This window comes from Aotus nancymaae, unplaced genomic scaffold (genome assembly GCF_030222135.1).
Source record: "Aotus nancymaae isolate 86718 unplaced genomic scaffold, 86718_ANA_hifiasm-v0.15.2.pri h1tg000020l, whole genome shotgun sequence".
In the NCBI taxonomy this organism is placed as follows: domain Eukaryota; kingdom Metazoa; phylum Chordata; class Mammalia; order Primates; family Aotidae; genus Aotus; species Aotus nancymaae.
In genome coordinates, this window is record NW_026988432.1 from 24,158,193 (window position 1) to 24,179,058 (window position 20,866).

A 20,866-nucleotide genomic window follows, 5' to 3' on the forward strand; every position below is an offset into this window, starting at 1 on the left:
CATGGGAAGCACATCAATCCTCAGCAAATGCAAAAGAATGGAAATCATAACAAACAGTCAATCAGACCACAGCGCAATCAGACTAGAACTCAGGATTAAGAAACACACTCAAACCTGCACAACCACTTGGAAACTGAACAACTGGCTTCTGAGTGTCGACTGGATAAATAATGAAATGAAGGCAGAAATAAAGATGTTCTTCAAAACCAATCAGAATGAAGACACAACTTACCAGAATCTCTGGGACACATTTAAAGCAGTGTCGAGAGGGGAATTTATAGCAATAAATGCCCACATGAAAAACAAGGAGAGATCTAAAATTGACACCCTATCATCAAAATTGAAAGAGCTAGAAGAGGAAGATTAAAAAAAAACTCAAAAGCTAGCAGAAGACAAGAAATAACTAAGATCAGAGCAGAGCTGAAGGAGATAGAGACACAAAAAACCCTTCAAAAAATCAATGAATCCAGGAGCTGGTTTTTTGAAAAGACCAACAAAATAGACAGCCCACTAGCCAGATTAATAAAAAGGGAAAGGGAGAATAACCAAAAAGATGCAATAAAAAATGATAAAGAGGATATCACCACTGATCCCACAGAAATACAAGCTATCATCAGAGATTACTACAAACAGCCCTATGCACAGAAACCTGTAAACCAGGAAGAAATGGATAAATTCCTAGACACTTGTACTCTACCAAGACTAAACCAGGAGGAAATTGAAACCTTGAATAGACCAATAACAAGGGATGAAGTAGAGGCAGGAATCAATAGCCTACCAACCAAAAAAAGTCCAGGTCCAGATGGGTTCACAGTCTAATTCTACCAGACATACAAAGAGGAGCTGGTTCCATTCCTTCTGAAACTGTATCAAACAATACAAAAGGAGGGAATCCTCCCTAACTCATTTTATGAGACCAACATCATCCTGATACCAAAAACAGGCAGAGACTCAACTAAAAAAGAAAACTTCAGGCCAATATCCATGATGAACATTGACTCAAAAATCTTCAATAAAATACTGGCAAACAGATTGCAACAGCACATCAAGAAGCTTATCCATCACTATCAAGTAGGTCTCATCCTGGGAATGCAAGGCTGGTTCATCATATGCAAATACATAAACGTAACCCATCACATAAACGGAACCAAAGACAAAAACCACATGATTATCTTAGATGCAGAGAAGCCCTTCGACAAAATTCAACAGCACTTCATGCTAAAAACTCTCAATAAATTAGGTATCGATGGAACGTATCTCAAAATAATAAAATCTATATATGTCAAACCTACAGCCAATATCATACTGAACAGGCAAAAGATGGAAGAATTCCCTTTGAAATCTGGCACTAGACAAGGATGCCCTCTCTCATCACTCCTATTCAATATAGTATTGGAAGTTCTATCCAGAGCAATCAGGCAAGAAAAAGGAATAAAGTGTATTCAATTAGGAAAGGAGGAAGTCAAACTGTCTCTATTTGCAGATGACTGATTGTATATCTAGAAGACCCCATCATCTCAGCCCAAAATCTTCTCAAACTGAAAAGCAACTTCAGCAATGTCTCAGGATATAAAATCAGTGTGCAGAAATCACAAGCATTCCTATATACCAATAGCAGACAAACAGAGAGCCAGTTCGACAGTGAACTACCATTTACAATGGCTACAAAGAGAATAAAATACCTAGGAATACAACTAACAGAGGAGGTAAAGGACCTCTTCAAAGAGAACTACAAACCACTGCTCAACGAAATAAGAAAGGATACAAACAGATGGAAAAACATTCCATGCTCATGGTTAGGAAGAATTAATATCATGAAAATGGCCATACTGCCCAAAGTAATCTATAGATTCAATGCTATCCCCATCAAGCTACCAATGACCTTCTTCACAGAATTGGAAAAAAACACCTTAAACTTCATATGGAATCACAAGAGAGCCCACATAGCCATGAAAATCCTAATCAAAAAGAACAAAGCCAGAGGCATCACACTGCCAGACTTCAAACTATACTACAAGGCTACAATAATCAAAACAGCACGGTACTGGTACCAAAACAGAGACACAGACCAATGGAACAGAACAGAGGCCCCAGAAGTAACACCACACATCTACAACCATCTGATCTTTGACAAACCTGACAAAAACAAGCAATGGAGAAAGTACTCCATGTTTAATAAATGGCGTTGGGAAAACTGGCTAGCAATGTGTAGAAAGCAGAACTGGACCCCTACCTGTCACCTTACACTAAAATTGACTCCAGATGGATTAAAGACTTAAACATAAAACCCAACACCATAAAAACACTAGAAAGTGTTACTTAATTTTTAAATTTTGGCATTGTCCTAGTTATCTTGTTAATATTGGAAAATTAGGAAATGTTTTGAACTAAATGGTAATAAAAATACAACATATCAAAATTTGTGGAATGCAAGTAAAATGATACCTAGAGGGATAATAGATGCATATAAGGTTCATATATTAATAAATTAGAAATAGAAGTCCAGAACCAAAATAAGTATGAGGAAGGAAGTAGTCAAGATAAGAGCAGAATCAAACAAATAAAATAGAGATAGAGAATAGAAAAGTTAGTAATGTAAACATCTCTTTCTTTGACAAGATCAACAAAATTAGTAAACCCCTGTCTGGACATCACAAATAAAAAGAGAAGAACCAGAAGAGACCAAATATCCAAAATGAATAAGCAGTTAATAACCACAGATAACTGATAAAGAGAATACTATGAATAATTCTTTGCCAACAAGAGACAAAATGAAATGAACAGATTTTATTAAAAATTTAACTTACCAAAATCAATACAAGAATGTATGCAAATTGGACCTATATCTGTTTTAAAAAATTAAATCTATTGTCGAAGACTTCCTATAAAAAAAAAAAACAACTCAGGTCTAGATAATTTCATTAGTGAAATCTATAAAATACTTAAGGTACAAATAAAATCCATGTTACAAAAACTTTTCTGTAATAGAAGGGGAGTAAATACTGTCCAGCTCGTTTTTTGAGCCAATCTAACTGGAGTGAAAGAGAAATCGAATATAGACACTACCTGAAAAGAAAATTGTAGACAACTGTAACATACTGAATATAGGCACAAAAACTCCTTAATAAGCATTAACAAATCAAATTAAACAACATAAGAAAAGAATAATACATGTTGGCCACACAGGATTTATACAGGAAATTCAACGCTGGTTACCCTTCAAAAATCAATGAAATTCATCATACTATAAAAAAAGAAAAAAGTAATAATAAGGTCACTTCAAAAGATGGAAAGTTTTCTAATAAAATTCAACAAATTTTCATGATCAAAATTTCTAGAAAGCTAGAAGGAGTATAACATTTCCTCAATCTCACAAAAGGCTTAAAGAACCCAGAGGTAATAACCTATTTCATGGTAAAGACTAATTTTTTTTTTCCTAAGATCAGAAACAAGGCAGATACCTGCTTTTAGCACTTTCATTCAACATTTTATTGCAGATCCTAACCACTGAAATAAGTCAAAAGAAAGAAATAAAAGGGACAGAAATCAGAAACTAAATATAAAACTTTCTATTCGCATAGATATGCTTGATTAAATAGAAAATTTTAATGGAAATATAGGTAAATTTAACAGCTATTAGGATACAAAGTTAGCATTAAAATCTGTTCTATTCCATATATTTATAAATATATCAATACATCTATATATACATTATATAATACATCTATAAATTTACTACAGTAAAAATTTATTTAAAATAAATTTTAAAAACAGTTCTATTTAAAATAATTCAAATATATGTATATATAATGTACGTATATACAAATATATATATAATCTAAATATATATGTATGTATGTGTATATATATCCAAATATATATGCATATGTATATAAAGTTTTATATTTGGGTATTTTTAATATATATATATTCCTACATATATGTATGTATTTAGGAATAAGTTTAACATAAACATTGAAGACCTTTACATTTGAAACTATAAAATATTACTGAGATTAGAGAAAATATTATAAAAATATAGCTTATTGAACAAATATTATATCTCAATAATGGTCTTTTAAAAATGCCAAAATGTACCCTTTTAATGTACACAGTGTACTGTATATAAATAATACCTGAAAAAAGATGTAACGATAGATAAATTGATAAATAGATCAATTGGTAGGTAGACAGTGAGTTTTTAAAAACGTGGTTGGGTTTCAAATTAATTTTGCTAAGAAGTACTAAACTCAGCTTGTGTGTCTGTATCATTTGTTTATATCAAGTCTAGTACTAGGGCTCTTGAACTAAAAGCAGTAAAATGTCAATAGATTAATTATAAATATTTAATAGTACAAACATAGATTAATGAAGCTCTGTGCCTATAGTAGGCAAGTTGTTTGTTTGCTTTTAATCAGGCATTATTAGATATTACTCAAAATATTCCTGTATTTCCAGTCCTGAAGCTGATCACAGTGTCTGGTGTCTAAACTGTGAATAAAATGCTGTTTAGAAGTCTTGCTCTCTCATGAAACAGATGAAGAGGTTTATTGGTCAATTATAACACAAATAGCTTTTTTATAGTTTAATACACAACCATGATACTTGAAGTTATGGCTGACCCTATGCTTAAATGAATTAAAATTACTTTAACTCACTTTTAGCGGTATAACTGTCATACAGTCCTTAAAACACAAAATTTCCTTTTCTTTATTATCTATATAGAATGACTAGACAACTCTGTCTTTCAAAAACTTTAAAAACTCACAAAAATTATAAATGCTTTCTCAAAAAGTTGTTATGAAAACTGATTTGTCAATTGTAATGCTCAATAGAATAAATAAAACAGTCATTTATTTGCAGCATGAACGTGGACTTGAATAAATTCTTTATCTTTATAAAGATTAGAGCTTAGGGTACGTCTCAGACACACTTTGTCTAAATAGTGAAAACACATGTTGGAAAAATGATAGTTCATTTGCATAACCATGAGGATATTTAATGAACATGCTAATTATTGTATTTCATATTTTATATTAAGACATGGGACTATGTAAAAAGAGTATCAACTGGTAGAACTTACATACCTATCTACGTGCATGTGTAATTACTCTTTCCAGGTAAATTGAAAAGTGCAAACTCCTAATTATTACTGAAATAGGCTTATATATATCCCTTTTTACCATTAATAATTTTCCTTGCTCTTTAGAATATATCTTACAGAGGATTTTTGTTTTTCTTGTTAAGCATTTGGGGAGATTTGACAGTGTTTATCTCTCAAACTCCTAAACTTTACTAAAATTGAAGACTTCTAAAAAGTTGTTTTGGTAAAAATGAGACTCAAGATAGGGTATAACAATGCAGTTTCTCTCCTGACTTCCTTCTGAGCTGGCACCACATTCTCATTGCCTGGGAGCCTATTCACTGCCACAGGCACCTCCCTCCCTCTGTCTGGGTGAGTGGCATCAAGATGAACTGTCAGAGATGGTGAATGCTGAATAATGGATAAGCGAGAGTCCCCTGACATAGGTTTGATGGCCATAAAATATGATTTTTGTGATTGCTTTTACATTCAAACTCAGGAACTGATGGAAAGAATATTATTTCTAAATGCCAAGCTAACTAAAATTGTGGAGATTTTCAGTAGGTGTTTCTCTTATTAGTGTTTGAAGCAATTATAGAGAGAATGGGTCAGTGCAATTTTCCTTTTTCACTGAGAAAATCTTTTCTTGCTACAGCATTTTAGCTATTCAAATTCAAATCAGGCTTCTCATCACGAATGTTCTGTTTGTGAGAGACACTGCAAATAAGCAGCAGATCCCCTGCCCCCACACCCTGTCTGCCCAATCAAGCTGCATTTCCAGTGGGGTGATGTAATATGGTATTAAATCAACAGGTAGAATGGAATGAACTTGCATTTTGCTTTATGAAAATTGTTTAACTTACTGGCATCCTGATATATCATGTATCTTTACTTTATTTCTCTGGGTTAATAATATAATCTCCTACAGCACTATGGGAAATCAGATCTAAAATGAATACGAACACTTTTACACATATTAGGCCTCTCTGAATGAGCAAGTTTTCAATGAATTCAGAACTATCAAAACTGAAGTACTGTATGCAGTAATAAATGAGGTTGAGTTGAGTACACTAAGAGAAACTAGATTGGTAGGGACAGGCATACATGCAGGAAGGAGTTTGTTCATTCTGACATATTGTCCTCACTGAAAGTTCCTTCTTTCATCTTGTTTTGCAGTCATAATGACAGAGGCTTTAACATTCATATTTGTGAATGTTAAGGAAAAAGAAGGCCCTCTGAGTAGATAATTCAAGGTTAAAGAAAAATTAACAGAATGTTTTCATAGTGAGAACAACAAAGACAAAAATGTGTTGACTTTTTTTTTTAAATAGAAATTATTAGGATTGGAAGTTTCCATTGACCATTGGAAAAAGAAAAATTGGCCCAATGCACTTTATGCATTCTATAACCTATAAGCAAGGGCACACACCAGAGCAACCACCATTACCAATCTCTCTACATCAAATACCTGAAATCCCAAATTCAAAGAAGAAATGTGTATGTGTGCCTGTGTGTGTATATAGATAGAGAGGTTTTTTTTTTTTTTTTTCTCAGATGTAATATTTGCTGTTAAGCTGAAGCCATAATCCCAGGGTATAGTCTTCCAAGAAAGAAAATGATTTAAAATTAATCACTAATTCCCCTCAATAGAATAAAAAAGTCACAGATACTCACCTAATCTCTCAATGGAATAATATCGCTGCTTGCTGTCCACACGCACTGTCTCAGCATAAGGGCTCCCAACGCCATAACCGATAATATAACCTCGGACCACAATGTTTGGGTTCAAGGGAGGAGTCCAACTCATGATGATGCAGTTAGTCTGGGGCCTCACATGAAGAGAGCTTGGTTGATCAGGAACTTGAGATTCTAGGATTCAAAAAGCATCATCATCAGTATGTCTCATAATGGAAAATGTAGCATGGCAGAACACCATTTAAGCAAGACAAATCATATTTTATAGATACTCAAATAATGCATCACCTGTTGCCCAAGTCACTCTTTATTTCAGCTTGTGATACATTGTCTATGTTTGATTTGATTTTCACAAAATTTCTTCAGCATACTAGAATACCAAATTCTTCCCATGAGCATAGTAGGTAGCATCAATGCATCTTTATTCAAATAGTTTCTTACTTAGGTTTTTTTTTCTTTCTATATATTTCTTCTTAGGTATCATTAATGAAGGGTGAAACCAGGCAGATATAAGAATAATAGAATGGAAAATAAAATGTCAATGCTGTCTTATCCAATAATTATTTACTTTATCTAAAAACAAAAACAAATTAACCAGTCCTTTCTTAAGTAATTGTCTGGAGAAACAGTTAAGAGCCATGATCTGTCCAGTATAATTAGGATGGTACTTGATTCATGGTTTATTAAATCAGTGAAAAATGTATTTATTATTAAAAGAAAGAAGACAGTGTCCTGGATTAAAGCCTCATAACCTTTGGACCTACGCAAATTGGTTTAATGCCATTTCTGTCATTTACCAACTCTGTGTCCTTGTGAAATTATTTCACTTCTCTGAGTTTCCCTTCTGATTAAGTTGGCATTCCAAATATTGATTGACTCAAAGTTTGAACTTAGAGCAGAGTTCAAACTTGTACTGTATACTCACTGTCTGTGAGATTTTGAGAAATTACTTATCCTCTCTAAGCTTCAGTTCCCTAACCTATAGAATGAAGGTATGCTGTTTAGAAGACTTAATGAGATAATTCATGCAATCATACTCATTATAAGTAGCAAATAAATTCTCAGATGTTGTTAGCTATTAAAAAGAGAATGTGCATGCCACTCTGACATATGTTTTCTTTTAAATGGATTGTGTGTTGAAATTAATGTTTTAATAATAATATGAGGTTCTGATTTTTATGTTGTCATTCTTCCCTGTTTCTTAGCTTAAAAGAACTTTTTTTACTGGATACTGATTATTATTCAATTAATAAATATTTATATAATACCTATTATGTTTGAGGTGTGGGGCTAGGTACCTATAATGTTCAGGATACAGGAAGGACAAATATGGCCGACATAAAACCCATACTATTGGAGTTTACACTCTAATGAGAAACAGGCAAGTAAAAATGCAGTTACAATAGATTATGATCAATATTTCCATTGACTAAATACAAGCACATGTAGCCTATTCTTTGAAAATCAGTGAAGTATTATGCAAAGATATGTAAGAAAGAATATGCTCATCCAAACTTCTGTAAGTGCTAACACAGTTCTTGGCAATTAATGAATACTTAAAAATATTAGTGATTAGAATTTTATTCAAGCTATTCTCTTCATTATTTATGTACCAGAAATTTCTGTGTCCAGTGCTTCTGAAAATCTCGGAAGGTAACTATGCCAAATTATGTAAGAAAATCTGATGACTAGAGGTAATATTACATTTTTCTCCTCAATATAATAGCAAAAGCTGGCACAATCCCATCCACCTTTATCCATATTCAGCATTCCCACTTCTAGCTTAAGTGATAGATGGAAGCATTTTCTTATTAAGGTTTTCAAAATAGGCACCATACCGACAGCTTTTCAACAGATTCTAAAGATGCCATGTCAACAGAATTTTCTAGATACTTTTTTCCCCAAAGATGGTCCTTTGTGAACAAAAAGGGAAAGCTATTATTTGTATGCCCTAAAAAAGGCCTATGATATAATATGCAAAGACCTCATAAAAAATTATGTCTCAAAATGTGGATATAAACCTTAACAGCAGAAACACAATGTTTGTGAAGTATTTCCTAATATAAACTCTAAGTAAAAGTAATAAAAGAGATGAAAAGCATGGATTCATACTTTTCAACCCTCCTGCCACAGTCTCACCAGTGCCCTTGAAATGTAATGGATTCTTCAGTGAGTTCTCTTTAGCACATTTGAAGTTTTTGCAATAACTATTAAAACAACAAATTCTGCCTCATCTTACACCAAGAAAATAAACTAGATCTTCCTCATTTATGACTTTTTAAGAGCAATATGAAGTCACAATGATTTGAACGATAATATTTAACATCTTTTAGAACAAAAGGAAAAACTATTAAAATATTTTCAGAACAGTACCTATGTCTCCATATTTCTGCAAACCATAGAATAGTTCTCCTGCAAATTGGTTAAGTTAGTAACTATGGAATTTTATTCATCAGAGCTTTAAACATAACATTGTAATGAGGACAGTAACTGGCTCTTGAAGAAGAGGAGCTATTAGAACATAAGACTCCCCTTCATCCTTCACTGCATGAAAATGTTTCAATCCTAAAGGCAAGCCTCAAAATAATATTTAACATTAGAAAAAATGTTAGTACATAGAAGATATGTTGCCTCTTCACCTAAATATCAATTGTGTGTGTGTGTGTGTGTGTGTGTGTATGTGTGTGACAGGATCTTGCTCCATCACCCGGGCTGGATTGCAGTGGTGAGATCATAGCTCACTGTAGCTTCTAACCCTCTGGCTCAAGCTAACCTCCCACTTCAGCCTCCCTAGTAGCTGGGACTACAGGCATATGCCAGCACACCCAGCTAATTTATTTATTATTTTATTTTTGTAGAGACAGAGTTTTGCCATGTTGTCCAGATTTATCTTGAACTCCTGGACTCAAGCAATCCACCCACCTCAGCCTCCTAAAGTGTTGGAATTATAGATATGCATCTACATGCCCAGGCTTAATGACCCTTTATTACCAAATAAAGCCCATAGGACCAAAAGGAGAGTTCCTATCAAGGTAGTATTAGATCTAAGCCATTCATAATATATGGCCTCATCATTATGATAACTATGCCAGGAGATTGTTCATAATGGAGGATAGCCAATTTATGCTCACTCACTTCTTAATCCAAAGGCAGAAATAACAATTTTCCTTTTATGACACCTGAGTGAGTTTTCTATAACACAGATGACCTTATGGATTAGGAAAGTGGTTACTATTGGAATGAACTATAAAACATCAATTTAGAAAATATGCTGTGGAAGATATATGAGTAATCCTTGCTTGGAGTCAAAAACTGAAATTTGCTGCTCAGACATGAAACAGTTTACAAGTATCTCTGGGACATTGCTTGCACAAATGAAGCATAGAAAGTATTAGGTCAATTACTGAGTTAATTTGGAACCAAAGAGCACATTTTGCCTGAAATATTTAAATTAATGAGGCCTGATATGGTTTGGCTGTGTCCCCACCCAAATCTCATCTTGAGTTGTAGCTCTCACAATTCTCACCTGTTGTGAGAGTGACCCATTGGGAGATAATTGAATCATGGGGGCGGGTCTTTCTCATGCTATTATTGTGATAATGAGTAAGTCTCACAAGATCTGATGGTTTTATAAAGTGGAGTTTCCCTGCTCAACTTGTCTTATCTGCTGCCATGTGAGATGTGCCTTTCACCTTCTGCCATGATTGTGAGGCCTCCCCAGTCATGTGGAACTGTGAGTCCATTAAACCTCTTTCCTTTATAACTTGCCCTGTCTTGGGCATGTCTTTATCAGCAGCATGAAAACTGACTAATACAAGGCACCAAATTTTCACTAGAGTCTGAATGATCAAGATAACTAGGTCAACTGCCATTCTTGATTATTTTATTGAATTATGGATTCTCTCTTAGTATACTTTGGTTCTAATGAACATATGTCATTTTCTGTAACATGTATGTAGACATGTTATTCTTTGTAACATATATGTAATATATGTAGACATTATTCTTTGCAACAGATATGTAGACATGTTTTTATTTTTAACATGAATGTAGATATGTTACACAGATTTCTACTAATATGTAATGTTTACATGCAGTATACTAGGTCATGTATTGTATTAATCCCCGTGACATTTCAACAACTACACATCTCCTATATACTAGTCATAGTTCTAGGTACTGAAAATAAACTGTTGGGAAAGGAAAGACAAAAAATAAGTCCTAATAATGAAGAAATAAGACAATGGTGAGATCTTGATGAGTTCTACACTGATGGGATAACAACTGACCCATCAAGGAAGTTCTCCCCATTTGAGTCTAAGGTGGATGATCTGAAAGAAGTAGTCAAGCCAACATCAGAGAGTAGTAAGCTCTGTAGGGAGAGGGAACAGCTACTGCAAATGCTCTACTGCAGGGAGGAGCTTGGTATTAAGAGAAACCAAAGATAATCACCACACCTGTAACTCTCTTTTTATCTTTTTCATTCTCTCTCTTATCCTTGATGTTCCAGGTGTGGAGACCATAAAATTGCTTTTGCATTCATCTGGGTGGCTGTTGTGAAGATGATATAAAGTGGATAGATTTAGGACATTTGTGATGTATAGTTAACAGAACTATAGAGTAGATGTGAGTGGTGCGGGAAAAGGGAGATTTAATCATAACCCATAGGTCTTTGACCTGGTAACTGTTGGTCAATGAACTGAAGTGAGGAAAAACAGGTGAGTTTTCCTTGGGTCATGTTCAATGTGAGATGCCTATTAGTCAAACCTGTGGCTCTCTCAAAAAGTAGTTGAATATGTAAGTCTGGGATTTTGGTGAAAGGTCACAGTTAGATATACACAGATGTGGAAGCCATCAGCATATAGATGGTATTTAAAATAAATGTGTATGAATATAGATATAGCATGAACATGTCTATACAAAACTACATTTAAGATCATGTTACTGCTCTGCTCAAAAGCCCCTATAGTGTTCCCAAACCACATTGTAGGCCATGTTCTTTACAATGGTCTGAAGGCCATAAATGATCTGTCTGTTTCTCCACTTACCTCTCTACCTTCTTCACCTGTGATTTTCCCTTCCCTCACCTCACTCCAGCCATCTACTCTACACTGGATACATTTTTTTTTCCTCCTAGTGGACAGCTAAATTTGTCTGTGCCACATCTTGGTGATGCAAGCAGTCGCCATCACGTACTGTCTGCTATGGATGGCACTGCCAAGTTGTGTCAGGCAGTTGGAACTTTTGACAAATATTCACATATTTGTTCTCCATTTAGCGTGCTGTATGTTATAGATTGTTTTGTTAGAGTTTTGTTCCAGTCCTTAATAGCCTATATTTCTTTACAGCAAGCTACATAAGGCAATTGATACACCCACACTCTGCCTTTCCAGGCAGGTCTGATACATACAAATGTGTTCATTTCTATAGGCAGGGCCTTTTCTCACCAAAGGACATCATTTCCCTTAGGCCACTCACAGCTATAAACTTTAAATGTTATTTGTTTGCTTACTTATCATAGTGGACAACCACTTCTATTCACCATTGAACTCTACTTTGTATTCTTTTACCATCCTACTTCTAATTTTTCTCAATTCTCTTTTTTTTTTTTGAGACAGGTTCTCACTCTGTCACACAGGCTGGAGTGCAGTAGCACAGTTGTGGCTCACTGCAGCCTTGACCACTAGGACTCAAGTGATCTTCCTACTTCAGCTCCTGAGTAGCTGGGACCACAGGCCTGCACCAGCACACTTAGCTAATTTTTATAAGAAACTTTTTGTAGAAATAGGGTCTCCCTGTGTTAACCAGGCTGGGAATATTCATTTTTAATAGATTTTAAAAACTTATATGCAGCAAAATTTACTTAGTGGTATATATAGCTTTATGGGTTTTGATAAATGGGTAAAATTTTGTATCCACCACTTTTGTCATGATACAGAACCATTCTGTCACCCCCAAAATTTCCATAGGCTGCCCCTTTATAGTCGATCCCTCCCCATGTCTCATTATTAATTTTAACAATGAATATTAAAATTTCATCTGGTGATGAAAAAAATCACTCTGCCAACACTATAGGGTCTAAAGAGGTGGGGTAGCAAACAGGTGTCCAGAAAATAGCAAATCTGAGGCTACTTTCAGGTGACAAATGATGTGAGCCTGAAATAAAATGTGGTGGTGGGTGTGGAGAAGGGAGGATGGATTCCAAATCTATTATGAAGGTAGAAATTACAGATGTTGGTGATTGAATGGATATCGACAGGGAGTGAAATGGAGTTGAGGGTGATATGGAGGCTTTCGGATTGGATGACAAGTGGTTACTGGTACCAGACACAAAGTGAAGAATACAATCAGTCTTAAGAGAAATGGTATTTAAAGATTAGCTCAAAACCTCCAATTGCATAAAAAGACTTGTGATTGAGTCACCTATCTTTGTTATATTTAAAAATATCACAAGAAAAATTATGACAAAATCCTTATAGACACCTGAGGCCTTTCTATTTTTAAATTATATAAGATGTGATGGCTTCACCCTCCTTTGCCTTCAATTCCATCACCAGAATCAACCACTGTCAACTAGTTTGATGTAAGAGAAGAAAAACATTTTCTGTTGTACTAAAAGTACTGGCAATAGTTTCACACCATTTAGTAACTAATCTGCTGGTTGAGAGGCCAGCTTTATTTTTATATTTATTTCTCAAGTATACCTAGATAGGTGCTGTTTCTAAGTTTTGTTATACTGATCTGTCTAGTCCAATGCCAGACAAGTACTATGTTGATGTTAAATCAGGCTTTATAGTACATGTTAATGTTTAGTATCCTTTTCCAAAATTTCTTGGGATTCTTTTACATTCATTCTTCTAAATAAATTTATTTTTCCAACCCAGAAAGTCCTTACTCATTTAAAATTTACTCTGATTAGAACTGTCTGAAAGTAATCATTTATTTGGAAATAACTAATGTAGTAATAATCAGATTTTTCATCTAGGAACATATGTAACGTTCTTTATTCATGTCTTGTTTCATATTTTTTCATAGAATGTTATATGTTTTATGACATACATTTGTTTACATCTTGTTAAATTTAGTCCTATATTATATAATACTATATTTTAGGCTGCTTTATAAATGCATTTCTTTTCCATGTTTAAACTAATTATTGCCACTATAAAGAAAAGCTATGTTTTTGAAACATACTACCTTATTAAATTCTCTTATTAGTTCTAATAGGTTTTTAGTGCAGTTTCTTGCAATTTTCAAATATGCAATAACACCATTTATAATAATAAGATTTCTTTCTTTTTGTAATAAAATGTTATGAATTTTTAACGTTTTTCTTGCCAAAACCTCTATAACTCTTGAATAAAATAACAGAAGCTGTAGAAAGATTTTAAGCTTGTTTGGACCTTAAAACAAATGTCTTTACTATTTTTCCCATTTAGCATAATGTTTGTTTTTAGTTTCTACAAAAACAATAAAATTTTGAAAGCTTGCTTATATTCCTATAAAAATATAAAATTTTTAAAAACTGCCTAATTCCACAAAATGCCCTCTTGCACATATTGCTATAATTATATGATGCCCCATTAAATTATACCTTAATTAGATGATGGGCTTTTAAGACATACTGAATATACACTCTCCTTTTGCAAAAGAAATGAATACATCTATTCCCTAAATGTAATCATCATAAACAAGGAGAGGTTCCTAAGACCAATGGTCTGAGTATTTCATATTACTGTCAGAAAGAACTGCAGTCATGGCCAGGTGTGGTGATTCACGCCTGTAATCTCAGGACTTTGGGAGGCTGAGGCAGGAAGATCACCTGAGGTCAGGAGTCCAAGACAAGCCTGACCAACAGGGTGAAACCCCATCTCTATTAAAAATACAAAAATTAGCCAGGCATGGTAGTGGGCACCTGTAATCCCAGAGACTGGGGAGGCTGAGACAGGAGAAGCTCTTGAACCCAAGAGATGTAGGTTGCAGTGAGCCAATATTATGCCACTATACTCCAGCCTGGGCAACAGAGCAAGACTCTGTCTCAAAAATAAACAAACAGACAACTACATTCAAAGTCTGAGATATACTTATTTATCAAAACCAGAAAGAACAACACACTGTTGAGCACTCTGTTGCCATCACCATAGTTAATTCTCATAAAAACCCACTGTGATGGATATTGTTGATATGCCCTCTTTACAGATGAGAAGACCCAGGGCATAGGAAAGTTATTTGGCCAAGAATATATGGTAAGTGAAGCTGGATCCAAACCTAGTCATTACGATTCCAGAACCCACCTTATCCCTTACATGGTACTTAGAAAAAGCCAAGCAAGTCATAGAAGAATCAGACATTTCATGAGCACATTAAAGTTTGCTATAACCAAGAAAAAGACTTGAAACTTCTTTGAATTTTATCTAAGTCCAAACAATCTGTGCCATCCTTTGTACAGCGGAACTTTGAAATTCTGAACAACCACTTTCCCAGGAACTGAAACATGTATTATATTGCTTTTAAAAATCAGTTTTTGCTTTGCCTGTTATGCTTCTTACATGTAAGATGAAATCCACTGGAATGATAATAAGGGGCTGAGTTCAATTTCATGATGGAATATCTGTGGTACCACTGGCCCATCTAATTCCCCAAGCCTATCTGTCAATTAGCAACATGGAATATCATAAGTGGTCCCTATCAAAAGTACAAGAAAAAAAATCTATTCTATGACATATCACCTTCACTCCTCTGTACACACCAAATCCCATACTAACACCAAGTTAAATCACCAGAAGAACACATTCTTTTACTCACTGGTGTAAACTGCACCCCTTACCTCAATTCTTAAACAAAATGAATTTGTAGCAAACCCATCTATTACCAGATTGAGTTAATAAGGCAAATTACCTATTTCCTGGGGGTAAGAAATTAGGGCCAGCTCCTAGGTTCACATTTTTTTTGCTGCCACCCTGTTGCATTTTCTTAAGTCTGCACTGCTGACTTTTGATAGCTAAGCTCCTCGACTTTAGGGCAGAGATTCAATTTTAAATGACATCATTATTGATAGTGTATAGCAATTTTCACCTGTTCACTTCAAAATAAAAAGTAGCATAAACAGATTTCCAAGCTCAGTTTCTTGAAGGATACCTTGTTGAACTCAATCACAGATTCTCTCATGTCTTTATGCAGGACATTTACATGAAAGCCTTGGGGAATTCTAATGATCTTGTTTCTTTTTAAGCTGAAATTTTGAGGCACAAAATAAATATTTTAAAACTTATCATCTGCCAGTAATAGCAACGTCCTTTCCAGGGAACCCTGAACAAACAATGTGGTTTGGTTTTATAATTACTTTAACAAAACATCTAATTAAAAGGGCAATCCGTGAGGAATTGGGGTATTTCTCCAAGTTACTGTTATCTTCACACTGCTTAAGCCAAGTTGCAAAGGCAAGAGGAACTACAGAAGTCGCAGGAGACAGGGGTTCCCTTTAATAATCTGCAACCAGCACTGTTTCTGTTTAGCTGACTTGCAGGGCTCAGAGTTATGCAATAATGAGTACATCATTCTCCTAAGGATCACCAGAAAGCTCTGAAGCAGGGGGGTAAGTTATGTAGCACAATGCATCCAGAGAGGCCTAATGCTGCAGTTACCTCCCAATGCAGATATCTTCAGCTGCAGCAAAGAATGCCTCTCAATTTACGTGGTTTTTAAAATGATTGCTTTTTCTCCATATCCTTAATTTTAGGGAGATCAAAGCAATTCTATATGGGAATTTCTGACTTCAGAGTGTTAGGACTCAAAATTTAGGACTCAAAGCTTTCCATCATTAGCCAAAAAACTTTTGGTGGAAGTTGTTTATATCTTATTTTATGATTTAAACATTTACACAAATACATTTAAAATGAGATGAATATTTAAGAAAATCTGTTTTAAAATAGAACAAACTAGCAGGCTGACTTTTCTTTTGTAGCTACTCGTGACCATTATTGAGCTTGTTCATTCCTTGGAATATTAATTTCTATCAAGGGTTACACTTTTTAATATTTAAATGGTGCAATCAAAAGAAGAAAACCAGGTGGAAAGAAAGGGAAACAGAATCACTTTTAGGAAGTATCACAGTTGAAAGTGACCAATTGAGATTAATAAATTGAGAAGACCTTTGATACTATCAGTTTGATACAGAAAGTGAAAAACACACATGTCACACACATTTACACAGTTAAATGTGTGAAATGGCTTTTAGTTTTTATGTCTAAGTGTGAATAATCTCAAATCGCAACATGTAACAGCATTTTGTGCAAGAAGTATCAATTCCACTGGCTTTCTTCTATTAATTTTTTATTTATCTTTTTTCAGATTGCTAATATGTATATTATGGGAAAGGATAAGATCTTCTTAGCATTTATCATCCAAATGAAAAGACGAGAGAAGGAGAAGAAAGGTGATATTTGAAATGTGTGGAAATACGTTATGACAACCGACTGGTAAAGGAGTAACAACTGGATGAATGAGGATGCATTTTGAATTAATAGTGGCAGAAATAATTTTCTCAAGGCAAATTTTCCTTGAAGAATATTTTCTATGCAGTCCTATACACACTTCCCTATAATCCCACTTGTCAGAATCCCCTTTCCCTGAAGTTTCTAGTTCAAGTACTACGTGTTTTAAGAAATCTTTTCCAATCAGTGCAACCATTATCTATCTGTGTCTCAATAGAGCCGTTCTTGCTGTTTTCATGTTTGTATTCTTCATGATTCAGCACACTGTAGATTCTTAAACTACATTTCATAATCACTACATCCATACTCAAAGAAAAAGAAGGAATGTTACATGTCCAAGAGGGCCATTATTAAGCCAAGAACACAGAAAAGTTCAAACAAATATAATTAAAAGCATTTATTAAGACTGTCACGAGCATGGCATAGAGATTCTTGATTGAAACACATGCACGAATTGGATTATAGTTACACTGCACTGATATGGAAAGCATGGAGTTAAATGAAAATTTTATGTCTTCCAATAAGTTGTGATTTTATATCTTGGTTCTACTTAAGTTATGACTCATTCAGAGTCAAGAAAAAGAGCACAAAAGTCAAGTAGAGTCTATTTCATTCTGGATATTTTGTAAGATGGTCAGCACCTCTGCTTCATTTATTTTCTCTCCTTTCAGTAAGAGATATAACCCCTTAAGTTTGGGTAAATGATACGATCTCACTTCGCAGAATCGTTTGTTTGCCTTGAATCACTGTGTTTATGGTCATCAAGTCATTTCCATGGGATTAGTGGAGGCTTTTCTCTGATCACCTACACTGGACCTCAATACACAAAACCTAGTTTTGTTTAGTTTTGTTTTGAGAGGGAGTCTTACTCACTCTATCTCTCAGGCTGGAGTGCAGTGGCATGATTTTCACTAACTGCTACCTCCGCCTGCTGGGTTCAAGCAATTCTCCTACCTCAGCCTCCTGAAGAGCTGGGATTACAGGCATGTACCACCATGCCCAACTAATTTTTGTATTTTTAGTAGAGACAGAGTTTCACCATGTTGGCCAGGCTGGTCTCAAACTCCTGACCTCAGGTGATTCACCTGCCTCAGCCTCAAAATCTAGTTTTGAGCTCCACAGTTGCTAGCTGACTAGTGGATTAAGTTACTTAAATTTTCACAGTTTAAGTTAGTCTCCTATAAAGTAAGGCTAATAATGTATACTTCATAAGGGTAGATACGAGGATAAAACATAAATATATAAACTTTAAAACTTATTTCTCAGGTAAATAAGGTAAAATAGGAAAAAAAAACCTATTTGTATAGTTTATTGTGACCATCCTTTTATTTTTATGTAAGAGAAATTATAACCTCATGACTTTGGCATCCTTCTTGCTATACACATCTCAATCACCAGTTAGGCTCTGTTCAGGATGACTGCTCTTGCTTTTCCTTCTACCTGGAGGGCTCTTGGTCCGACCTATTCTTATGGCTTCCCCCTCACTTCCTTAAAGTCTGGGTTCACATTTTATCTAAACAGAGAGATTTTTGCAACTTCTTCTACAATACAGTACTTTCTAATCATTGCTAACCCCTCCACCATGCTTTCTTTTCTTCAGAGCGCCTATCACTATCTACCTCTATCTCAATAAAACGTATACTCCTTGGGTGTAGGGACTTCATTGTTTTATCTCTATTATTTAAGGGAATGCCTGGCAAATATAGACCTTTAATAAAAAATGTATATTGAATAAATACATGAATGAAAATTTTCTAACCTATTAGTCACAGGTATGAACTTTGTGAAATGTGATTTTTGGTAGCTCCACAACTTTTCAATTATATAACCTAAGACAAGTTAAATAATATATCTAAGCCTCAAATTACTTTTTTGTAAACTCCAATATTACCTCTAGGGTTGTCCTAAAGACATTGCCTGTGTTTGCCTACTTAGAATACATTTGTGTGTGTGTGTGTGTGAGAGATTCAGCTAGACTAATCTCTACAAAATGTAATACTAATTAAGTCACTATGTTTTCTTAAATCAACGTTTGATGACTTGCTTAAAACAAAGTAAGTTATTGCCTTAATGACATCCTTGAGACAATGTTTAATATTCTTAACTTTGTCTTATCAGATTTAGAACCTGCTTATTTTACAAATCTCATCATATGCCATCTCTGCGTTTGTCTTGATGGCCTTTTTCAGTCCCCAAACAGCATCATTGTCTTGACTTTAAAACCACACTTACCTTATTCTCCATTCCTTCTCCTCAATCGCCAATGTATTTTTTTGCATATTTAATCATACTTTATTCTTATTTATCTTTCAGGTGTCAATTTAAATGCAAGTCTTCCATATGTCTTTCTGTCTGCCTACCTGTCTATGTATCCATCCATCCATCCATCCTATGTTGAACTATAGTTTTCAAATACCCAACCAGGTTTTAACTGTAACAATGTCAACTTCCTATACTTTACCTAAAATGTCTGCCTTTTTGGCTACACTTCAAGCTCCATGAGAAAAGAACCAAGTCTTTCTTATTCATTATTGTATCCTCAAAGCTCAGCACAGTGCCTGACGCTTAGTAAGATTTCTGTAAATATTCCTTGAATTAAATGCAGTCACAAGGCAGTGATTATCATTATTATGAAAATATCATCTGTTGTTTGTTTAATGTTACTATAATTATTTTAGTAAAACCAAAACTTTGGCTATAGTAAAATCATGAATGATGGTGACAGATTCAAAAGAGAAAAAAAGACGAAGGAGAAAGAGATGAGATGGAGGAGTTCAAGAAAGAGGAAGACATGAGAAAAGAATGAAAATGAGGAAGACATGGAAAGAGAGATTAAAAAATGGAAGGGAAAAGAAAGGAATATAGAATTTTTACTCTCCATTTTTACCAGAATAATTTCAGATGTATCAGTTAAGGAATAAGAGAATTTCATTGTTAGCTATAATAGGCAATTATCTTGTCCTGCCACATATTCAATACATATGAGTTTACCTTTATATCTACCTTTAACTGACACTAGTTTTGATTACCTAGCTTTAAGAATACTTATTATATCTTACTTCTTTTCCAAGGACATCTCATTTTTATGAATTCTTACCTTTTTAATTTCTAACTCTAATTCTATATATTTCTGTTTTATTAATGTTTCTTCTGTTACTTCATTTAACCATTCCTTTTAAATTTTATTTAAAAAATTTAGTCATGATGTTTTTATTTCCAGAGCAATTTCTCATTTACTAATTTTGAGGATTCTGCTTATATCTAATTTACTAATATATAAATCTTATATGAATTCTAATATCCTACCCATGAATGTTTCAGGACAATTATCAGTTAAGCCAATAAAGTAGGCTGTCTTTTATATCAAGTAAAGGTAATGATAATATCATAAGTAAAAATATATGGATGTTTTTCAAATAACGATAATATCATAAGTAAAAATATATGGATGTTTTTCAAAAGTCTCACAAAAAGCAAGAGAAGCTATATTATATAGTTATAGTTCATGATGACTTTGTTAAATCACAATAATTCTTGTGAACAAAATGGTTAAGGTCAATTATTCAAGACAAAATAAATAGAAAATATCTTTTAT

At 34.1% G+C, this 20,866-nt stretch overlaps 1 protein-coding gene across 3 annotated transcripts in view; it reads right to left on the reverse strand.

Annotated features, from left to right (window-relative positions):
• Positions 1–20,866, reverse strand: part of DCC (DCC netrin 1 receptor) — a 1,184,710-nt gene that overhangs the window by 192,863 nt on the left and 970,981 nt on the right. For all 3 annotated transcript variants that reach the window (XM_012464272.3, XM_012464274.3, XM_012464273.3), the window contains exon 15: positions 6,758–6,952. In XM_012464272.3, coding sequence (XP_012319695.1) covers positions 6,758–6,952 — 195 coding nt within the window. The remainder of the gene's footprint in view (positions 1–6,757; positions 6,953–20,866) is intronic.